At 37.7% G+C, this 19,161-nt stretch overlaps 1 protein-coding gene across 2 annotated transcripts in view; it reads left to right on the forward strand.

Moving 5' to 3' along the window:
- Positions 1-2,197: 2,197 nt before the first annotated feature.
- Positions 2,198-19,161, forward strand: part of ezrb (ezrin b) — a 33,138-nt gene continuing 16,174 nt past the window's right edge. Inside the window, exons 1-4 of one of the 2 annotated variants that reach the window (XM_014998996.2) lie at positions 2,198-2,313; positions 4,443-4,574; positions 12,050-12,133; positions 18,498-18,593. In XM_014998996.2, coding sequence (XP_014854482.1) covers positions 4,563-4,574; positions 12,050-12,133; positions 18,498-18,593 — 192 coding nt within the window. In that variant the 5' untranslated portion in view covers positions 2,198-2,313; positions 4,443-4,562. Of the gene's footprint in view, positions 2,314-4,370; positions 4,575-12,049; positions 12,134-18,497; positions 18,594-19,161 lie in introns of those variants that run through there. The other variant, XM_014998995.2, reaches the window with a different exon arrangement.

The raw sequence follows: 19,161 nt of genomic DNA on the forward strand, positions 1-19,161 counted from the left end.
TCAGAAGGCTGAGTCTGCTTTCTGTTAATGGTCACTTTTATAAAAAAATATTTTAGCAAGAGATGCCATGTCAAAGTCCTTTCCTCAATATGTGAAAGTGATGAATGTTTCTGTCAGGTGTTCAATTTCGTTATGTGGTACAGCTCTTACATCATCATTTGATAACATTGTTTAAAATGTAAACAATCATTTCAGATAAAAATACTCTCTGGGTGAAACTGCCTCCCATTCAATATTTCCACACATTATTTATTCATGTATTGGTTTACGGAGTCATGGATGACATCACTTTAGGATAAGTGTGTTTGGCTAAAATAAGATAAAATGGTCTGTTAAGAATACTGTCAGAGTGGGGACAGTGTGTTAAAAGGGCGTGAAAGGTCAAATCTGTGTGTTTACGTCAAGCCCTGTTAGAAACAGAAATCTATGAAAATCATTTAAGATTTTTTTTTAAACTGTACTCGTAAATAAACTATACACATCGCTAGAAATGTGAAGTTTTGAGCTCTGCCTTAATGGCCCAAGGAACCATAAACAGCTGATCTCACTGATGTCCAGACCCGCCTCTCCTCTCAGCCAAAGCAAAGCAAACAAAAATGGCATATTCTCTCAGGTTTTATGAGCTGAGACACTCAACTGGTGGCAGTCAATGAGCTTCAAACAGTCCAAAGGGATCATTCAAAGTGCCTTTCCTTTGAATTAATCAATTTGCATCAGCGTCTGTTCATTCAGATGTGCCTACAGGCAAATAAAACAATGTTTAGCATTTTTGTCAAACTGTTCACGAAGCTCTTATAATAATAGAATACAAAGAACAAGTCAAGCCTCCACATCCTTTCTTTTTTTAATCATTCGTGACCAATCTGGGAATTTCCTTTAGCCTTTGAATTCCTTTCATATCATTAAGCTTGATGTTGCGCCAAATTACGTTTGGGACCAGTTTTATATTTAGTTCTTCAGATCCTGGAGATAAATGTAACACATTGTCTCTCGATGAGGTATAGCCGCTTTTCACTCGGTGAAAGGAGTGGTGGCGAGCAGGACTACCGCATCCCTTTGTGGTTTCGTGTGATGTAGAGAAGTAGGTGAAACCTCGGATATATACGGCTCTATTTTAATCCCCGCGGCGCCATTGGTCGGCTCACCTTTGACGCCTCCCACCTCTGCTCGCCGCAGCTCCTTGGATGAGTTCCGCCCGCTGGGTGCGGTGGATCACTTCCTGTCTGTGAAAGTTTCTGCTGTGATGTAACCAGCGGCAGGTGACCTCTCATTCACAGTCTCCGATCAGCTGATGGATGCGCTTCAATTGTTTTCCTCCAGTCAGGTCGAATTAACAGTTAGTGCTGCACGCATGACTGATCTCTCTCACTGGATTTACGCAGCTCATTTAATCATTATTTGAACCAGTTGTTTATAGATTCAGCTTTAAACACATTTTATATTGAATGAGGGTCCCGTAATTGTGCACAAATATCTTTATAAATTTAAAAAGTACATTCATTTCAGTAGTTTTACTTTAAAACGTAAATTTCATAATTATCATCAGTGCACCCAGAAGTTTATATTTCAATCATTTTTTATCTGTTAATTTTGATAATGCTTCAAAGATCAGTAATTCAGGTCATTGGAACAGAAACATAAATGTTATGTTATGGCCCACAGAATCCGGGGTGACTTGATAATTGTTGCTAAAACAACTGGCTGTTCACACAACTGTATTAATTGAAAATTGGGTGGAAGGAAAAAATGCACGAGCAACCATAATATTTTTGATTAAAATATAAAAAATATTTTCAAAACTGAAATGTCAGCCCATGAAAATGCAATTAAATATTTAGTTATAGCACCTTTGGTGAGTTATTGCATGTGCTATGGCATTTGCTGTAACAGTAGCCTTCAGGTTTGTTTACTTTTTGGGGTCTTTCCATGTGACAAAACGCCATCGATTGGCTTTTCATTAGCGGTAAGATACGATCATAAAATGTTATAAGAAGTAAACGCTTTAAATATATCAGTTTGTGTGTAATACAGCTGTACATGAGTTTCACTTATTTATTAAATTACAGGAATAAATCAGTATTTCTTTGACATTCCAGTTTGTTGAGATGTACCTGAAGACAGCAATAAAAGCTCATGCCCAGGTGAAAATGTGAACCTGTGGAGTCCCACATCCTGCAGCGGCTCTCCACTCTGTGTGGGATGGAGGAGCGCCATATTGCGTCTGTCTGCACTCACTGAGTTTGGAGGAAAATCTGTGGCTGCCCGCTCTGGACAAACACAAACTCATCTCCCAAAACCCAACACCAAGCTCCGGTAAGACTTCCACCTCAGCAGCTATTGGTTTGAGTTAACGGTGCATCTTTAAAACCCCGCAAATACTTGTTTTTTCCGCTCTTTTTTTTTATCCTGCCGCGGACTTCCCTGCTGCGCCGCACAAAGGAGGAAAATCTCCCAACAGGTGTCTGTGGGATTAGGATGTGACAGCGTTGCTTCCACTCAAAGCCAAATTTCAATATTAGCACCCAAATTGAAGATGCTGAAATCTTTGCAGTTTTTGTGCTCAATTTTATTAGTAAAAGTATGTGCTAAAAAAAAACAACAACAGAAGAATGAAACAGTTCTGAGCTTAGTTTCCCTCTCGCTGTATGTGGGTGTGCACATTACCAAACAAAAACTCAGAAACATTTCCAGGTCCATAAATCTTCACTTTGTTACATTTGAACACTCTGTAAACAGGTAGCACCGCTTGACAGCTTAGTGTGTTTTCACTGTAAGACGCAGTTTTGCGTGTTTGCGATCGACTTTGTGAGGCGACACAAACAAATAGTTGTATAAGAAAATAAATTGAGGTGTGCGCCTGTTGGCGAAATCTGCAGGCGTCATCGCTGAATGTTAAAATAGAGAAGGGTGGAGAAAATAAACATTTATTATAGAAAGTGGGTGAGGCACACATTTCATAGAAAATTTAACGTCCCATGTGCCTTTGTGTTAATTTGGTCAAGCTAACGCAAAGATGCACGACTTCCGGTTTGTAATTTTAAAATAAAATCCGGAAATCTTTTTGTTGAAAAATGATCCCAGTATATTTGTGATGCAAATTTTTAACAGAATATAATAAATGAAATAAAATAAATTTCAAAGGATCAGGTTTAGTTTTAGAAGACCCCAATTTTTCAAATTTTGCTGTTGAAATGTGTAGTTTAATGTCTCTTTACACATTGAAATAAAAGCATACAGTACAAAAAAGCAATTGGACTTATGTTATGGGTCATTATCTTGCTTACATATGATGTCCTGACTATCTAAATGCATACCAGAAGGTATGCATTGAGCTGTTGAATGCTGTGATCGCCATTTTGGTTCAGGGTGCCTCTCATTATGGATCCGGCAAAACAGGCCCAGATCGTCACATTTCCTCCTCCGTGTTTGACAGTTTATGCCAAACATATGGAATCACCTTTTCTCCTACTTGACAGCGTCCAAAGATCTTGAACCAAAGATTTTACATTTTGACTCATCAGTCCACAATGTCTTCTTACAGTCTAAAGTATTCCAGTTGTGGACTTGTCTTTACAAGTCTTCACAAGTCCACAATTTAAAATCGAGTTGAAATTGAGTTTTGCTTACATCGGCCAGCTGTTGTCCTGTGAGCTGCATATCAAGCAAGCTGTTAACTCTCAGAAACTTGCCATCTGGACTCAGGTGTGACTTTGGATCAGCCAGATCTCTTCCCGTCAGAGTTTGCCCCAGTTTCTGAGAGCCTTGTGATGGTGAAGTTGACTGGCACCTTGACTTTCTTTATAATTTCTCTGTAAGGAAAGACCTTAATTTCTCTCTTTCATTGTCAATTACCTTTTTCTTGACACTCAATATGTTCATGAGCACCAATAAAAAGGAGTGTGTTCCAACACTGCTTTTATTAGTAGCACCAGATTTCAATGTTTGGTAAACCTCTATTGCAGCAGGAAAGCTTTAAACTCTTAATCCAATTTGTGTTTCTTGAAAAATGCCATTTTCTATAATTCTGGTAACCTTAACCATTTAAAGCTATTTATTGGACTTGAACGTCTTGAATTGCAATAAAAAAACTGGAAGAAATTGGGTGTTCTAAAACTTTTGACCAAAAGTGTATCTGTATATATATATATATATATATATATATATATATATATATATATATATATATATATATATATATATATATATATATATATATATATATATATATATATATATATATCTTTGTATGGAAAGCAAAAAGCATATCTTGGTTGTCCGACTTTTATTTTGAAGTATTCCGGCGCGTAGCGCGTGCTACGTTTGCGGACTTTGATGATTCATCTTCATGATGACTGTCGCCCGCAGGAGTGTCGATCTGAGCAGCTGAGTTTAAGTAACGCACAAGTGGTTGAAACTCGTTTCTCTTCTTTTGTCTCTCTCAGGAGGACGCTCTGAGATCCGGAGCCGCACGGAGGACACGTCTTTATTTTATTTATTATTTATTTCTGGTTCTCATATTTAGCAGTTCTTTTCTTAGCAGCTCGGGGAAAAAGGACGGCAAAATGCCCAGAGCGGTAGGTGACCCTTTGCTTCATTGATATTTTGACTCGGAGCCTGTTGAATCACTTCTGTTGTTGGAAACCTGTGGTAGCGCTTACACTAATCATAAATACTTTAATTTTACTAAAATATTCCACTAAAAATATTTAAATAACACAAGTCATTACAGACATAGTGTGGGAGTTTATTGAAAGATGATCAAAAATCTTACTTCACTAAATAGATGGCGCACAACAGTATAAAATGGATTTGAAACAAAAAAAGATATATATATATATATATATGAAATGTGGCTAAAGTGTAGATTAATAAATTGTCAGATTATCAGTTAAATCCTATTTTCTTCTATTTAAAACAAAAAAGTGTATTGAAAGTTCAGCTGTCTGGATTTTGGGAGTTGTCTGCCAGAAGAAGAAGAAGAAAAAGCTGAACTATATATTCGAACAGGTTTTTTCTCTTCACATTCTCCTGACTCACTTTGCCCCACCCCAGTTGTTGCATGGTGTACAGTCGTACACACCCCTCTTCAGCTCTCTACTTGGAAAATGCCTGGCGAAGCACACATGTGTATCTGATTGTAGGCAGGAAAAAGTGATGGAGACGGTTTGGTTATGAACAGGATGTCTACTTTTCCCCCTCCAGTGAAATAACTCTGATTGGACTTGATGTTGTAAAGTGGAGTTTAATAAGTAATTTATGCAAAAGAGGAATAAATTGGAAGGATTAAAAAAAAAAAAAATCCACTATTATCTACAGTTTGTTTTCGTGAACAAACCTGTATTGTGATGACGATGACCAAAGCAACTATTGGCGTCATAAAGTGTTTTGCTGGTTTGTTTAAAAAGGCCTCTGGGTTGTCATGAGCGTTTCTGTGGAAATTACATCATTGCCATGTGAAAGCATCAACAAGCCGTTGCCACACAGCAGCCTTTTTGGACCATAATATTAGACTGTACGGTTGACTTTCCATGGCAACGTGAAGAGCTCAGAAGAAGATGCTGACAATGTGTCCCTCCCCTGTGATTCACCCAATCTTTGCAACCGGAGAATTGATAAATGGACACGAAGTCTGGTTTTTTTTTTTATGTTTTTTTTTTTTTTTTTTTTTTTTTTTTTTTAAATTAAATTATTTCAGACAGCTTTATACTTTAAAAATTCATCTCGCAACTGCCGAGTCTCACTTTCGCTTCTGGTGAGATTTAAGTAAAAAACTGTGTTTTCACATCTGTGAAAGGTGTGAAATTAGATTATCGGGCCTGAGAAGTGTGAGTCGAGCCAGCATTTAATAAAAATATAAAGGGAGGAAAAACGCTCTGTGTTGCCAACTGTAGCTGGATCTCTGTTCGTATTTCCTAGATAATTACCAAAACTCTGACATTTACAAAAGACAGTCAACATTTTCAAAGTGTAGCAAAGTTGCTGTAATGCGTTCAGGTTTTCTGCTGAATCTTTACATCCTGATTAAAAGTAGTCACCTGAATAAATGGCAGATCTCTATTTTTTTTTCTTTCCCCATCTTAATTTTTTATGAAAATTGCTAACTTTGAGTTTTCTTCCTTCAGTAACAACTTCTGTCCTGAACACAGTTGTTTCAGTGATCTGTTAGTGCTTAATATGTTCACTGATTGGAAGAATAATTGGATTTTTGAGTTTCCCACAATTCTGCCATTGGTCTTAGCTGGACATCAATCAATTTCCTTGCGTATTTTAAACATTTTACATTTGAAAAGTTGAAATTTAAGGTTTATTTTCCACATAGGATGAGTTGTATGAAATGCCCCTGTAGGTTTGAATTCTCGAACGATTATTTGTCATTCTCTTTAATAGCATAGCAGCAAAGCCTTACAGAAATCATCAAAGTCAAAGGTTATGCCTAGCCGTAACCACTTTGAAAATATTTTCTGACATTTAGCTACAGGGAAGAAAATGTAACTAGGAGTGATGCCAGTAAAATATGTGTCACCTGAGCTGCTTTTCTCTGCTAAGATCAAAGGATAGGAGTATAAAGTTGCTTTGAATTTGATCTTAACTCGCATAGAAACACGTAAAGTGGCTGTGATTTATACAAGTTGTAAACTTGGCACAAAAATCAAACAGCATTAAGTGGTTGGAAAGGAGAGGCTCTTTTTTATTATATGAGGTTGAACCATATTTAAGGACCAGTGTGTGTGTGTGTGTATTGCTCCCATATCGACGGCTCTGTGACTCATGTGTCACTTATTTCAATGACACATTGTGAGAAGTAAACGATAGCGCTTCTTGGCTCTCCCAGAATCCCGTCTCCTTGAGGACACGAACCAAACAAGGAGTGCCTAGTATCACAGGAGATCATTGATGATGGGTGTTTCCATAGTTACGACCAGTTCTATTATTGGGATTTACTGATTTTCAACCATTTTATCACTTGATCTCATAGGGAACTCCCTACAGGTGTGATCCATGCTTCAGAAACCGATAGGACTATATTTAAATACTCCTAAGGCTGGTCCATATCTCTTGTGGATGGTTTTATGTGAATCACAATGGCGGTTCCCATTGTTCTGGATACTTGTTGCTATGCACAGGGTTAAATATTGAACAGACCTGACTCAGGAATGCAGCTCAGCTTATTTTTTGTAACCACAGATGTGATGACCACCTCAGTTCTTTAACTTGACCGGTGCCTGTTGGCTAACCTGAGGGAAAGGAATCCGCCTCATGATTGTACTGATAAGCCAAGTTCTGCTAAACATGAAATTGCTTGGAAAATAACTTTTTGGGCTAAGCAGACTTCTGACAAACCCTGAATGAATTTCAGGTGAAAGGTAAAAAGAGAGCAACTGATGAGTTTGTGAGTTACATTGGTGTGAATTAATGCTCACCAACATTTGCTTTAACATCACTTTTTTTTCTCCCTGAGATGTCTTTATCATTTTAGCACCATGATACCAAAAGCTGTGTTGGTACCAATTACAACACACTGGAAATCTAAGAGTCCATTAGCAGGAACCAGCTTGCATGTTACATTAAAATGAAAATGCTACATATCAGAACCTAAAATGTTGAATACCAAAATGGAAAAATAAAAATAATAGAAAAAAACATTTTTTCTAAGTTGTTATGTAATTTAATTCAAAACACTGCACATTTCTTTTGAGTTTTGTTTTTTCTCTCGTCAAATCAAAACAAACGAACCAAAACTAAAAGTGAAACCTATGATGGAGGACCAAAGCAGCTTGTAAACTTTTATAGCCTACATAGGAGCATACACTGCTCTGGATGTATTTTTACTGAAGAATGTATATTTCTTAGGTTAAGGAAATGAGGAGGTATACATTATTCACTTCGTGTAACTTATGCATCACCTAACAAAGTCAGTTTTGACGATTTCTCATTTTCTGCAAATAAATACTTAATTTTTGCTTGGAATTTCAAAGACATGTTGTCAGTAGTTCATAGATTAAAAGGGTAATTGTTAGATTTTGTGTAAACCCCTGATCCTTCTTTTCACCATAAACCACACCAGTGCTTGCTGAAGGTTTTTTTTTTTTTTCCTGAAAATCTCAGCAGAACTACATCATTTACATAAACAAAATGAGACGTGGAGGTTCTGAAACTAGGCATCCATAACTATACCTTCAGTTTTTCATGACAGGATGGAAAACATTTCAGATTCAAACTATAAAAATAAGATTACTACATGACGGGAGACAAGAGGAAATTCTGAGTCCAGACTGTAAGGAATAAGCTTGACTTTATGTCTAGAAGTCTTTGGCTATGCAGCGCTTAAATGCATGCCCATTGCTTCATACCTCTGCAGCCCTCGCCTCAAAATGCCTCGAAGACATGAATATAAGCCGCCTAGAGTTCCGGACTGGACGACCAAACTCCCATAGTGCAACTCAGGGTAAAGATCTAGCCCACGGTGGCACAATCGGGATAAAAGCCACTCTTGTCCTCCGTAATCTGAGGTTTGATAAACAGTCGGAGCCTCTTTTCCAGCAGCCTGCAGTAAACCTTTCTATGGAGACTGATTCCATCTATAAATGGATCTCACTGTCATGTCCCCTTTCTTAGGAAATAATTGGTTTGAAATGACTCTTACTGTTAAAGTTGATAGACATGTTTGTTTTCCTGGTTACCAAACTTGAATACACTTTGTTGTCATGGCAGCTTATATTTGACTGCTTTCCTAGCTGAAAAGATGAAGTCAGCTATTACTGTAATGACTAATATGGAACCCCGCATACGTTCGTCTGACTAAAGCTGCCCATCGTGGAACTGTGGGGCCCTGCCAGGTATATTTTTAGGAAATGTGTCATGTTTTTTTTTTCCCCTGCTGTGAATGGTCACAGTTTATTGTGCGTTGCCGTTGGAGAACTCTGGTTCAGATCACGCATCACTCTGTTTCTTTTGGCTCGTCTGTACCACATATGCATTTATTCTGCTTTTTGTGTTTTTTCTAGGTGCTCTGCTTGTAACTTCTTGCAAATGTGAGAAACCTTCCCCAAACTGTTCAATGTCTAGATCATCATTTTTAATAAAAGAAAAACGCTCGGTAAAGCAGATTCAGTTCTGGTGGGTGTATTTGGTAATCTGGCTCCAGTGAGATAGTTTGGGGCTGCCGGGGCAACGCAGCTTAAAGGAAAGCTTTGTTTTGCTGTAAAATGTCGTCCCTCCTCCCTCCTTTCCTTACATTTTAGCTTTGACTTGAAACTGGTCTCTTAATTAGGCTGCTGACTCTTAAATTTCAAATTGTGCACACATGTTCTGCTGGGGTACAGAACTTCAAAAACATCTGTAGCTGTAAACTGTAATTTAATTTAGGCTGTAGGAGAAGGTGTCTTGCCTTTCAAAGTTTCCGATTTTTATGGCTTTGACTTCTTGTGAAAGTTGCAGACGTGTTACGAGATAAAACTTTTCTTGACTATCCGCTGTCTAGACTGCTTCTTCCGTATCATATCCTTGACCGGCGTAGGAGCGGGTGCTTTCTATCCAATGTTGTGATTGGATTTGCTGCTTCTGCAGGATTTACCATCACTAAGCCTTTGTAGATTCATGGGAATCAGAGTCGCACTGAGTCACCAGACGGGGGCAACCCTCTTCCCGTGGGCGTTGTAGAGGCTCAGTCACAATGGACTGGAGATGAAAGATGTCACAGGAGGCTTCTGTTAGCTGGCTTTCCCCCTCTCAGCTCTGTGTCCACTGACCTCTTGGTGTCATTTTCATAAGCCCGGTCGAAACTCTGAGGGTCCGTCTCTTTCATAACCTCCGCAAATACCAGGGACTTTTGACATTATATCCACAGGAAAAGTCATTCAGAGTGCGCTTTGCCTCAAAGCAGCCATTGTAAATATTTGTGGGTTGTTTTATGGCCTTTGTCTAAATTCTCATGACGTTTGATGATGGCTAACTCAACCTACAGTGCTGAATATCGTTTCTCCCCTTTATGATACGCGGTTGACGTCATTTTCTATTATTCCGATTGTCACAGCAATCGTTCTGTTTGCATAAATATATTGAAACTGTGGATTAATCACCAGGGTGGATTGTTGTGACAAGAGAACTGACTTGCTGTGCATGATGCACAGGTAGATGGCTGTCCTGTTGCTGCAGATCGCTGAGATCAGTCATTAACCAGAGATCTGGAAGATGTGCCTTACTTCTGCAAATGTGACTTTAGTTTAACCAGCACTCTAATATCATGGTTTGCTTTATTGGAGCATGTGGCTTTTTTTTTTTTTTAAATGAAAAAATGTCTTATTTACTTGAATTCATTTTCTGGATATTTGAATACCTCAGAATTTGCTGCACAGTTCGGTTCAATCAGACAGTGTGTTTCTGAAAGTGCAGAGCCCCTGCTGTTTACTCTGCAAATACACCCCGTTACCAAGCATACACAAATACACACACATACACCCAGGGTCTGTTCTGTAGTAGTTTTGCATGCTTAACCTTGCAATACTGTGAAAAAGAATTTACTCTTTAAGGAGTTTGTCTGATTTTTTTTTTTTTCTTTAAAGTCATGTTTTAATGTTTCAAATTTGATCAATTTTAAAATATGTTTTAGTTTATTGAAGGAAGGAGATTATCCAAACCAGCTTGACCCTATGTGAAAATGTATCTTTTTTTTGTGTTGAATTATGAACAAACTGCTTCCTGGAAAGCTGGGTTGTTTCTCTAACCACACCCATGTCTGATTATTGCCCAATCTGCTAAATTAAGACACTTAAACAGAACCTTTCTGGCAGCAAATGTTGGCAAAATTATCTAAAATGGCAACACACCATGCCCTAAACTAAGAAATTCAAGGACAGATGAGTAAAAAACAGTCACTGACATTTTTAGATTTAGAAATGATTTCAAAGGACTTCATACGGTTTTGGGATCCAACCAAATCACAGTGAGAGTCTGGCCTATAAAAAAATTACTTTAAGAGTGCACCAATGACTTATCCAGAAAGTCAAAATGAACCCAGAACAACATCTAAGCTGCTTAAAACCTTACTTTCTTGAGTTGAAGTCAGTGTTATAAAAAAATAATAAACTAGGAGAAAACCATTCTGACCAAAGGAATAACCAGCCATTGACCTTAAAACCACAGTATGTAAGTTTTACAAAAATGTTTTTTTTTTTTTTTTTTACATTTTTGTTAAAACTGTCACCATGTTGTGATTGCATGAGACAGATATGAAAAGATCAATCTCCTCTACTTCCTCCCAGTGCTGCCATTGCAGTCTGAAGAGATGCACTGCTCCTGGTCAAAAACAACCAACCACAGCCAGGAGAAAGGTCTTGGCGCTGTTAATCAAGCGTCTGTATGTGCTACTAAATATGCTAATGGCAGAGAAACAACTTACCGTTCCAGGAAAACTTTATCTGGCTAGTCATAGGCAATGCTAACTAGCCTGAGCATTTAGGGAGGGGTGTGAGTGGAGCATACATGAGGGTGATTGACGGTGCCAAAACCTTCCTCTTGGCTCTCTTTTTATTTTTATTTTTTATTTTCCTGATGGAGCAATGTATTTTTTCACATGACAGCATAGGCTAGAGGCAAAAGGGCTCTATCCTTTTTCACAGATTCTTTTATTAGCTGTCGCAACATAATGATGATTTTAGCAAATGGGTAAAACACACACACACACATATTTTGTTTTATAAAAACAACACACTGATGTTTTAAGCTCAGGCATACAGGCTGCTTAAGTTCATTACACTCTTGGTGACTTGGCAAATTTAGGTTTAAGAGGAAATCACTATTTGACACAGGGTGAGGTTAATTTGGCCAACTTTTTTCTTAATAAATGAAATCAACATTTGAAAGCAGGCTCTCATATTATATTTCTCTAATGTTAACTTTTGTTTAATTTTCTAAAATGTAGCAAAAAAGCAAAACAAAAAAAATCTGTAAGAAGATAAACACTCAAAGTGCTGCGTCTTAAATCTTGTGAAAGATTTGCTCTGTTTCTCTGTGTCAGCTTTTAAACTGCTGCCGTTTCGTTCCTCTACAGGTCAATGTACGCGTCACCACCATGGACGCTGAGCTGGAGTTCGCCATCCAGCCCAGCACTACGGGCAAGCAGCTGTTTGACCAGGTACAGTGAATGTCCTTTAACCTTTGTCCTAGCTGGAACAGAATGGACTTTCAAATGAGGTGGTGACTTTCAGACTGAAGCCTGTAAATAGAAAGTGGTAATCAGATCAGATGCATTCAGAGAAATGCCATCTGAAAAGATAAATGAGACAGTTGTCAGTATTTTGAACTTAAATAACACTTGAATAACATTTATTTTAACTTTTATGTATTAAAGATTAAACTCTTTTGATCTTTTCTGGTTATTTGGGGTTATGGTGACTTCTAAACATGGAAAAAGGAAAGGTGTGTTACATTAGTCTATTGTCACTTTTAAACAATTAAATATAGATTTACATTTCTTGCCTTTTTCAGGAATTTAGCTAAAAAAAAAGTCAAATTTACCTATTTAAGTGGCATGAATGAAAACCCTGTAACTGATGGGCTCAGAAGGCAAACCTCCATGGAAAATCTTTGCATGTACATTGTGCTTCCTGTGTATTTATTAACACATTACACACACAGCTATATTAAGCTTCCCTCACCAACAACACTATGTAAAAATTTCCACAAAGCCATGGTATTATTGGTATGGGTCATGATGCCTTCACATCCCAAAAAATTAGATTTTTTTTTTTTTTTTTTTTTGGATTGCTGAATGGGTCAAGCATGTTTATCTGAAATTCATCCAACTCTGCTCAGCTACCGATTCATTTCTATTGAAAATAAAGTGAGTTATGTCACCAATTTTTCAGGATTTGGAAAATATAATTGAAATTTCAGCTGTCTGTGAACCATCTTGTAAAATCTACCTGAAAAACTCTAAGAAAAGACCAAAGTTGGGGAAGATTTAAATGGTAAAACTGATCAACTCAAATAAAAACGTTGAACTTGTAGAGAAGCTTCTCTGATCATTTTTGTTAAATTTCAGCAGTGTACACAGCCTGTTTAAGGCCTTTTTTTCCCCTCAGTTCAGTTTAGCTTAAAGTTGTGAATATCACTGTTCTGTGGTCAGTTTATTACTATTAATGGTAACTTCCTAGACAATAGTTTGTATTTTCCTTTCGTGGAGTGTTTCTATTGTAAAACTCCGTCGTTTGGATCCAAAAGTAGATGACGAATGATTAATATGAGCTCCACTGTGGCTTCATGACGGGACTAGAGCAGGAAAAAGCATTGTTTTAGCCACTTCCTGTAAAACCCGTTTTTCAATAGCATGTCTAGCAACCGTGGCTGCCAGTTAGGGGATTCTCCCATCATGTTTATAAAACCAACAAGGTTATAGTTTGTTTTTTGTTTTTTTGTTTTTTTCCCCAAGACAGACGAGCTATTAGTCTAATTATAGCTGCTGGTGAGCTTTTCCACCTACCCGTTGTGATTGCTGTGCTGTCCCACAGTTCCCTGTTACAAAGTCAGAGGTAGTTAAGTGGTCGATTTTGATGCAAAGATCAATCTGCCACTTTGAACACAGGCCTGGAATGGTTTATACCTCGATTGGGTCACGTTGCTGCAGCATCGGACAGGTTCTGTCGGAACGCTGAGTAACAGCAGTGAGCTCATTCTCGGTCTGGTGTGGCCCCTGTGGTCAGCACTGATCACAGCTTTAGTCCCCGTCTTTCAGGTCTTAAAGAGAAACATCTGCCACTCCCCTACACACCCTGCTGCAGTTTCACTTCCATGTGACTTTGCGCTGGTGCTTCTTTTATTATCTGCCGTGCAACATCAATTTCAGCTTAATTAATACGTTTGTCAGCTATTTGTAAAGACCGTCCACAGCAGTATTTCTCCACTGCCAACAAATGTGCGAATAACAGCACAGCACTGTCAGATTTTATAAAATACAAGCTTTTTAAAAAGCACACTTAATTCCACTTTGTATTTGAGTTTATGACATCAACATCACAAAAGACAAAAGAATCACACTGATTGACTGACACTATAGGAAAATCCCATTTTGAATTGATTTGATTTTCACATTGTTCTTAAATAATGCTTTTATGCAGTCATGCCAAAAACAAGTACACACAGCTGAAGGAGGGATTTGGTGAAACACAGTAGAGAAACAAGAAGATTATAAATTGACATCTTGAGTTCTGATCAACTGATGTCTGTCATGATGTCACCAGAAACGTACATTTAGAGGCTTGGCTTTTTTGTGGTGTAGATTTTTATCTCGACTAAATACCATCTTGCAACAAAGTCGCAAAACAAAAAGAGAAACCGTTCATAAGATGTTGTTCGATGGGCGACAAACCAAAATTTGTCTGATTAAAACTCTGCCTAGGAGCTTTAAAAGGTTCGAGTGATGAAACAAATCCAGTTTGGTTTATAGGTGTCTGATGCAAAATACCAAACAAATTCAACGTGACACCCAACTGCTATGTCAGAGCTACATTCAAAGTTTGCTGCAAAGTTGTTCTAAATAAAGCAGGAAAAAGTGTGAATTGTAACAGCTCTCATGTTAACATGTTCTTAATTTCACTTATTCTTCATGTTAGTAAACTCACCTTTTTTCTCTTTAATAAAAAGGGACTGTTCCTCACCTCAAAGAGCACTCTGTCATCTTTGTGCTTTTTGTCGCTGTTCAACAGCCTGACTCTGTCTGTGAACTCCACCCTTCCCTTCAGTCGGTGGACTTTAGGTTATTCAGTTCAGAGGATGCAGAGTACTGCCATTTCAGTCCAGCAGCGTTCCCTTCTTTCACTGCTGGGCCTAAATCTCATAAGCCAAGAGGAGTCGGCCTCAGTCCTTAAGGGAATGGCTGGAAGACGAGTCCATGTCCTTTTGCTATGCCAGCTTTCTGCCATTGTGGTGTGGCAACTTTCACTCTTTTGCCTAAAAGGAGTCTGAGGTAGCTGGTGACTCAGAAGCTGAGAAGGATCCACTTCTTTAAACTGACCACAACGGTTTCAGTGTTTATGTTTTTATAATTTTATTTTCATTTTATTTAAATGTTAAATATATTACTTGTACTGACCAAATTACTGATCACAGAGATTCTTGATTCTCATGAGTAAGAATAAGGACAAATATATTTTTTATTGTGCACGTTGGCTAGCTAGCTAGGAAGCTAGCACCTGGTGCTAGAAAGCAAGTTAAGAAGCTAGCACTTGGTGCTAGAAAGCTAGCTAGCAAGCTAGCTCCTGGTGCTAGAAAGCTAGCTAACAAGCTAGCCCTGGTGCTAGAAAGCTAGCTAACAAGCTAGCCCTGGTGCTAGAAAGCTAGCTAACAAGCTAGCCCTGGTGCTAGAAAGCTAGCTAGCTAAGAAGGAGAAAGAGCTTTCTAGAAGAATATTGGATCAAAATTCTTCTTGGCTAGTAAAAGCTAGCTTGGATGATTGTAATAATCTCTACATTTAGTTTATTTTAATTAAAGATCTGCTGGTGGAAAGAGATTTTTTTTACTTGCAAATCTGTTTACATTTTGTTATATAAATATGTCTTGAACTAAGGTTCATGTCTCAGATTATATATTAAACATATCTAATTATGTTTATTCTTCTAGTACACTAATAGGGTGTTGCCTAACTGAGGAAGATTAACATCTGGTTAAATGTGCTATTTAACCAGGTTAAAATTGCAAACCTGTCTGTTTATAAAAGTATAAGCCCTTATGCTTTTATGTAGATTTCTTTCAGTAATGAATTACTGGGCATCTAAACCCTCAAAAGTCATGAGAACTTGCCAGAACACCTTCCTATTACAGAACAACAGAACAAATGCAATTTGGATTTAAAATGGGTTTATCGCTTCCTTAGGTGAAGCTTGTTAAAGCTATAATGGGACTTAATAGAATGTTTTTATTGTAAAACAAAAAACAGATTATGTGTATCTGTGTGGTCGCAAACTGTATCTCTATCTCACTCGGTCATGCCTGAAGCAAACACAACCATGAAAGGCCTGCTTGTTTTTGGAGAATCTCTTGTTTCAGGCGTCTTCCTGATGTTGCATTAAGTACAATCCATTAGGTGCTGCCTGAACTTGAGCCATTTGTCTACTTAGTCCCACATCCCAGTCTGATCCTGTATTTTGTGCAAACCACAAACTGTGTGGGAGTTTTTGAGTTTATTTTCATCGTTCTTGGACCTTATCCTTGGCGCATGCAGCCTTGCCAACATGTTCACTTAAACTTCAGCCAGACATCTTACCACCTCACCTGCTGACTGGGTGGAGATTTTTGGAATAGATGTGTTCAGAAAGGGCTTGGCAAAGGATCGACTGACTTAATAACAGATGCATAGAAGCAAAAATGTAAAAAAAAAAAAAAAAGTCCCTTTCTGGTGTAGGAAAACTTCTGTGCACGCCATAAAGACAGACTCTGGTTTCTCTCAGAAGCCAGTGGAAAATTGTAACTCCTCCCGTAAGAAGTGATTATTCTAAACGTATAACTGTCTTTTCCCAGAATTAAAAAACTTATTGTAAGGGGGGAAATAAAAAAATGTTTAAACTGCCTATCTTTAAGTATTCCTGTAAGTTTTTCCAATGCGGTTTGACTTAAGACTAACCCAATAATCTGGATTGATGGATACTAATAAAAATTATAAGTCGCTGAAGAGTTTCCATGCCCAGATGCAGACCAGCTGTTTGTCTTCTTGCCTGTTGTCATACTAGTAGGTTGTGTAGATTTGGGTACAAATAATTTTTCATTATTAATAAAACTAGTAATTTCGATCAAAATTACTCAATTGAGAAAATTGCCAAATAGTGTTGACTGTTATTATTTATAAAAACCTGCCTGATAAAACCTAGATTTTAAAATAATAGATGAAGGGACTAGTCTAACACAGATGTTACCTGAACAGCAGGACACTACACAGGCGTATGGAATGAAATACAAATAACTTCTCTCAAGTATACAAGGGTATATTGACAATAAACTCATGTTTAAAAAAATTAAAGGGTAAATGTGCATTAATTTTTCATTGTGTACAGTTAAATGCTTTATTCACCAGTTAGCAATCGGTTAGCTGCAGCGTTGGCTCAGAACGTGGTCGACTCCGCTCAGGTCCAAGAACGGACCACAGCGTTTGTTCAGGGGTTTGTTTGGGGCATTTTCCTACCTCTGGTTTGCGTAGGCAGCAACTCGGAGAAGCTGTGTTTCTCTGTTCTCGAATGAACATCGGCTGCCGTTCTTCTCCCTCGGTGGGGTGGCAGTCGACGTTAGTTTTTTTTTGACAGCAACCTTGGGAAACTTGTAGCTTCACGGTTCCTTTTGCAGAGTTCCAAACAAAACCAGTATGTGGGTTTACTCCTTTGGCTGATCAATGCAATAGAGTCACTTTCGTTTTGGATCCAAAGCTCCTGAACGAGGGGCAACCTTCTTTCACCAGTGAAGGAAGGGGGTTTTGGGTTGCGCTCTGAGGTCAGAAGAGTAAAACTCCTCCTCTTCCTGCTCCTGGGACTTGAGTTGTATTGTTAAATTGATAGTTATCATACCAGCCCTTCATGGTTGAATGTCTAACACTGCGTTTCTGAAGTTGGAGTACACAACACCAGTCATGCAACACATCCTGGTTTTACAGCATCACTCCCTCCCATTGGTTGAACAATAAAACCGCTTTGTTGAAGCTTAATAACAGAAAAGCATGTGAACAGAAAACACTTCATTTAGAGAGCTGCTGCTTTGCCAGTAAGGGTACCATATAAGTGTCTGGCCTCTCATGCAAAATATAGATCACAAAAATTAAAATTATTGGTAAGGTTTATCAAAAATAAGTATGTTTATGGTCTGTTTTTTAGTAATGGCTCATTTCTCTACTCAGCTTTCAGTATTTAGGCCTTGTAATTTAATAAAACCAACAAATTAGCTTGGTGCCTTTTGTACATTTGAGTTAAATTGAGATAATATGCTGAAAAACTTAAATGTGGCTTACTAACTTATTGCTTAGAGGAAGATATTTCGCGTGTTGCCTTTGTCGTGGAAAAAAAAACAGCTGTATCTCTAGGTATAATCTCTTCCTGCTGTAAAAATTCCGTCACCACATATTGTTTTCCTAAAGCGTGGGTTGTGTGCTTTTAGTATTTAGTCTTGTCAACACTGCATGATAAAATACACTGATGTCCCTCTCAAATTCTCCCAAATTTAAAAGGAAATGTCTTTATTAAAAAGATAAGTAGTCTGTTTTGAGGAGTGTGTTTTTCTTTAGTTCTTTCATGTTTTTAAATCTGCCTGATCAGTAGCAACTCACCATTTCCTCTTCGATATTTAAATATGACCATATTATTTATTTTGTAGAACATTTTTCATTTATATTTGTGTATATCATTATTTTGTCAAATAATCAGTGATTAAAAAAATATGGAGAGAAAAAAAAATGAAATGATAAAAAGTAGTATTTATATTGAAGCCACAACCTATAAACATTTTGCTGTTTTATTTTTATTTAGGTGTTAAAAACCATCGGCGTACGTGAGGTGTGGTACTTCGGACTGCAGTATGTGGACACCAAAGGTTTCCCCAACTGGCTAAAACTGGACAAAAAGGTAAGCACATACTTAACAAAAAAGAAAAAAAGAGTATTCTTCACGATATTCAGGTTTTAATGAGTACTAGAATAGAAACAGAAGGATCTCTGGTATAAAGAGACATTTTCAGATAAATGGCTACTTTAGTTTTTGCAACCCCGTGAACTAAAAAAGTGTTTTCAGTGACCTGCTGTCTGCGTTTTAGTAAATCAGTAGCTACCACGCTCCCATGTGTGTATTTTACATATGTAGTCCATGGCAGTTTATTTTCAGTCGCTTCCTGACTGCATGTTATCAGCTGGAGGTAAATTATTTGAACTTTATGTAAGCCATTTTCTTTGTCTTTCCCTTTTGTAAACATTTGTTACCTGGACTACACCAGGTGTTTTTTTCCCCCCTGAGATATGGATAATCTAACCTAACTAAAGTAAATCAGGCTGTGGATGAAGTAATGTCTGCAAAGACGCAGGACTCCAGATGTTTTGGATATAATTCATCTATTTTAAAGCCAAATAGATCAACTAATGCTTTACTTTATGGAAAATCTCTTAATGGGTAATTCCACTGATTTTTGGAAAGAAGAACC

Source organism: Poecilia mexicana, unplaced genomic scaffold, assembly GCF_051168715.1.
Source record: "Poecilia mexicana isolate PSO_F unplaced genomic scaffold, ASM5116871v1 scaffold_21, whole genome shotgun sequence".
Classification (NCBI taxonomy): Eukaryota; Metazoa; Chordata; class Actinopteri; order Cyprinodontiformes; family Poeciliidae; genus Poecilia; species Poecilia mexicana.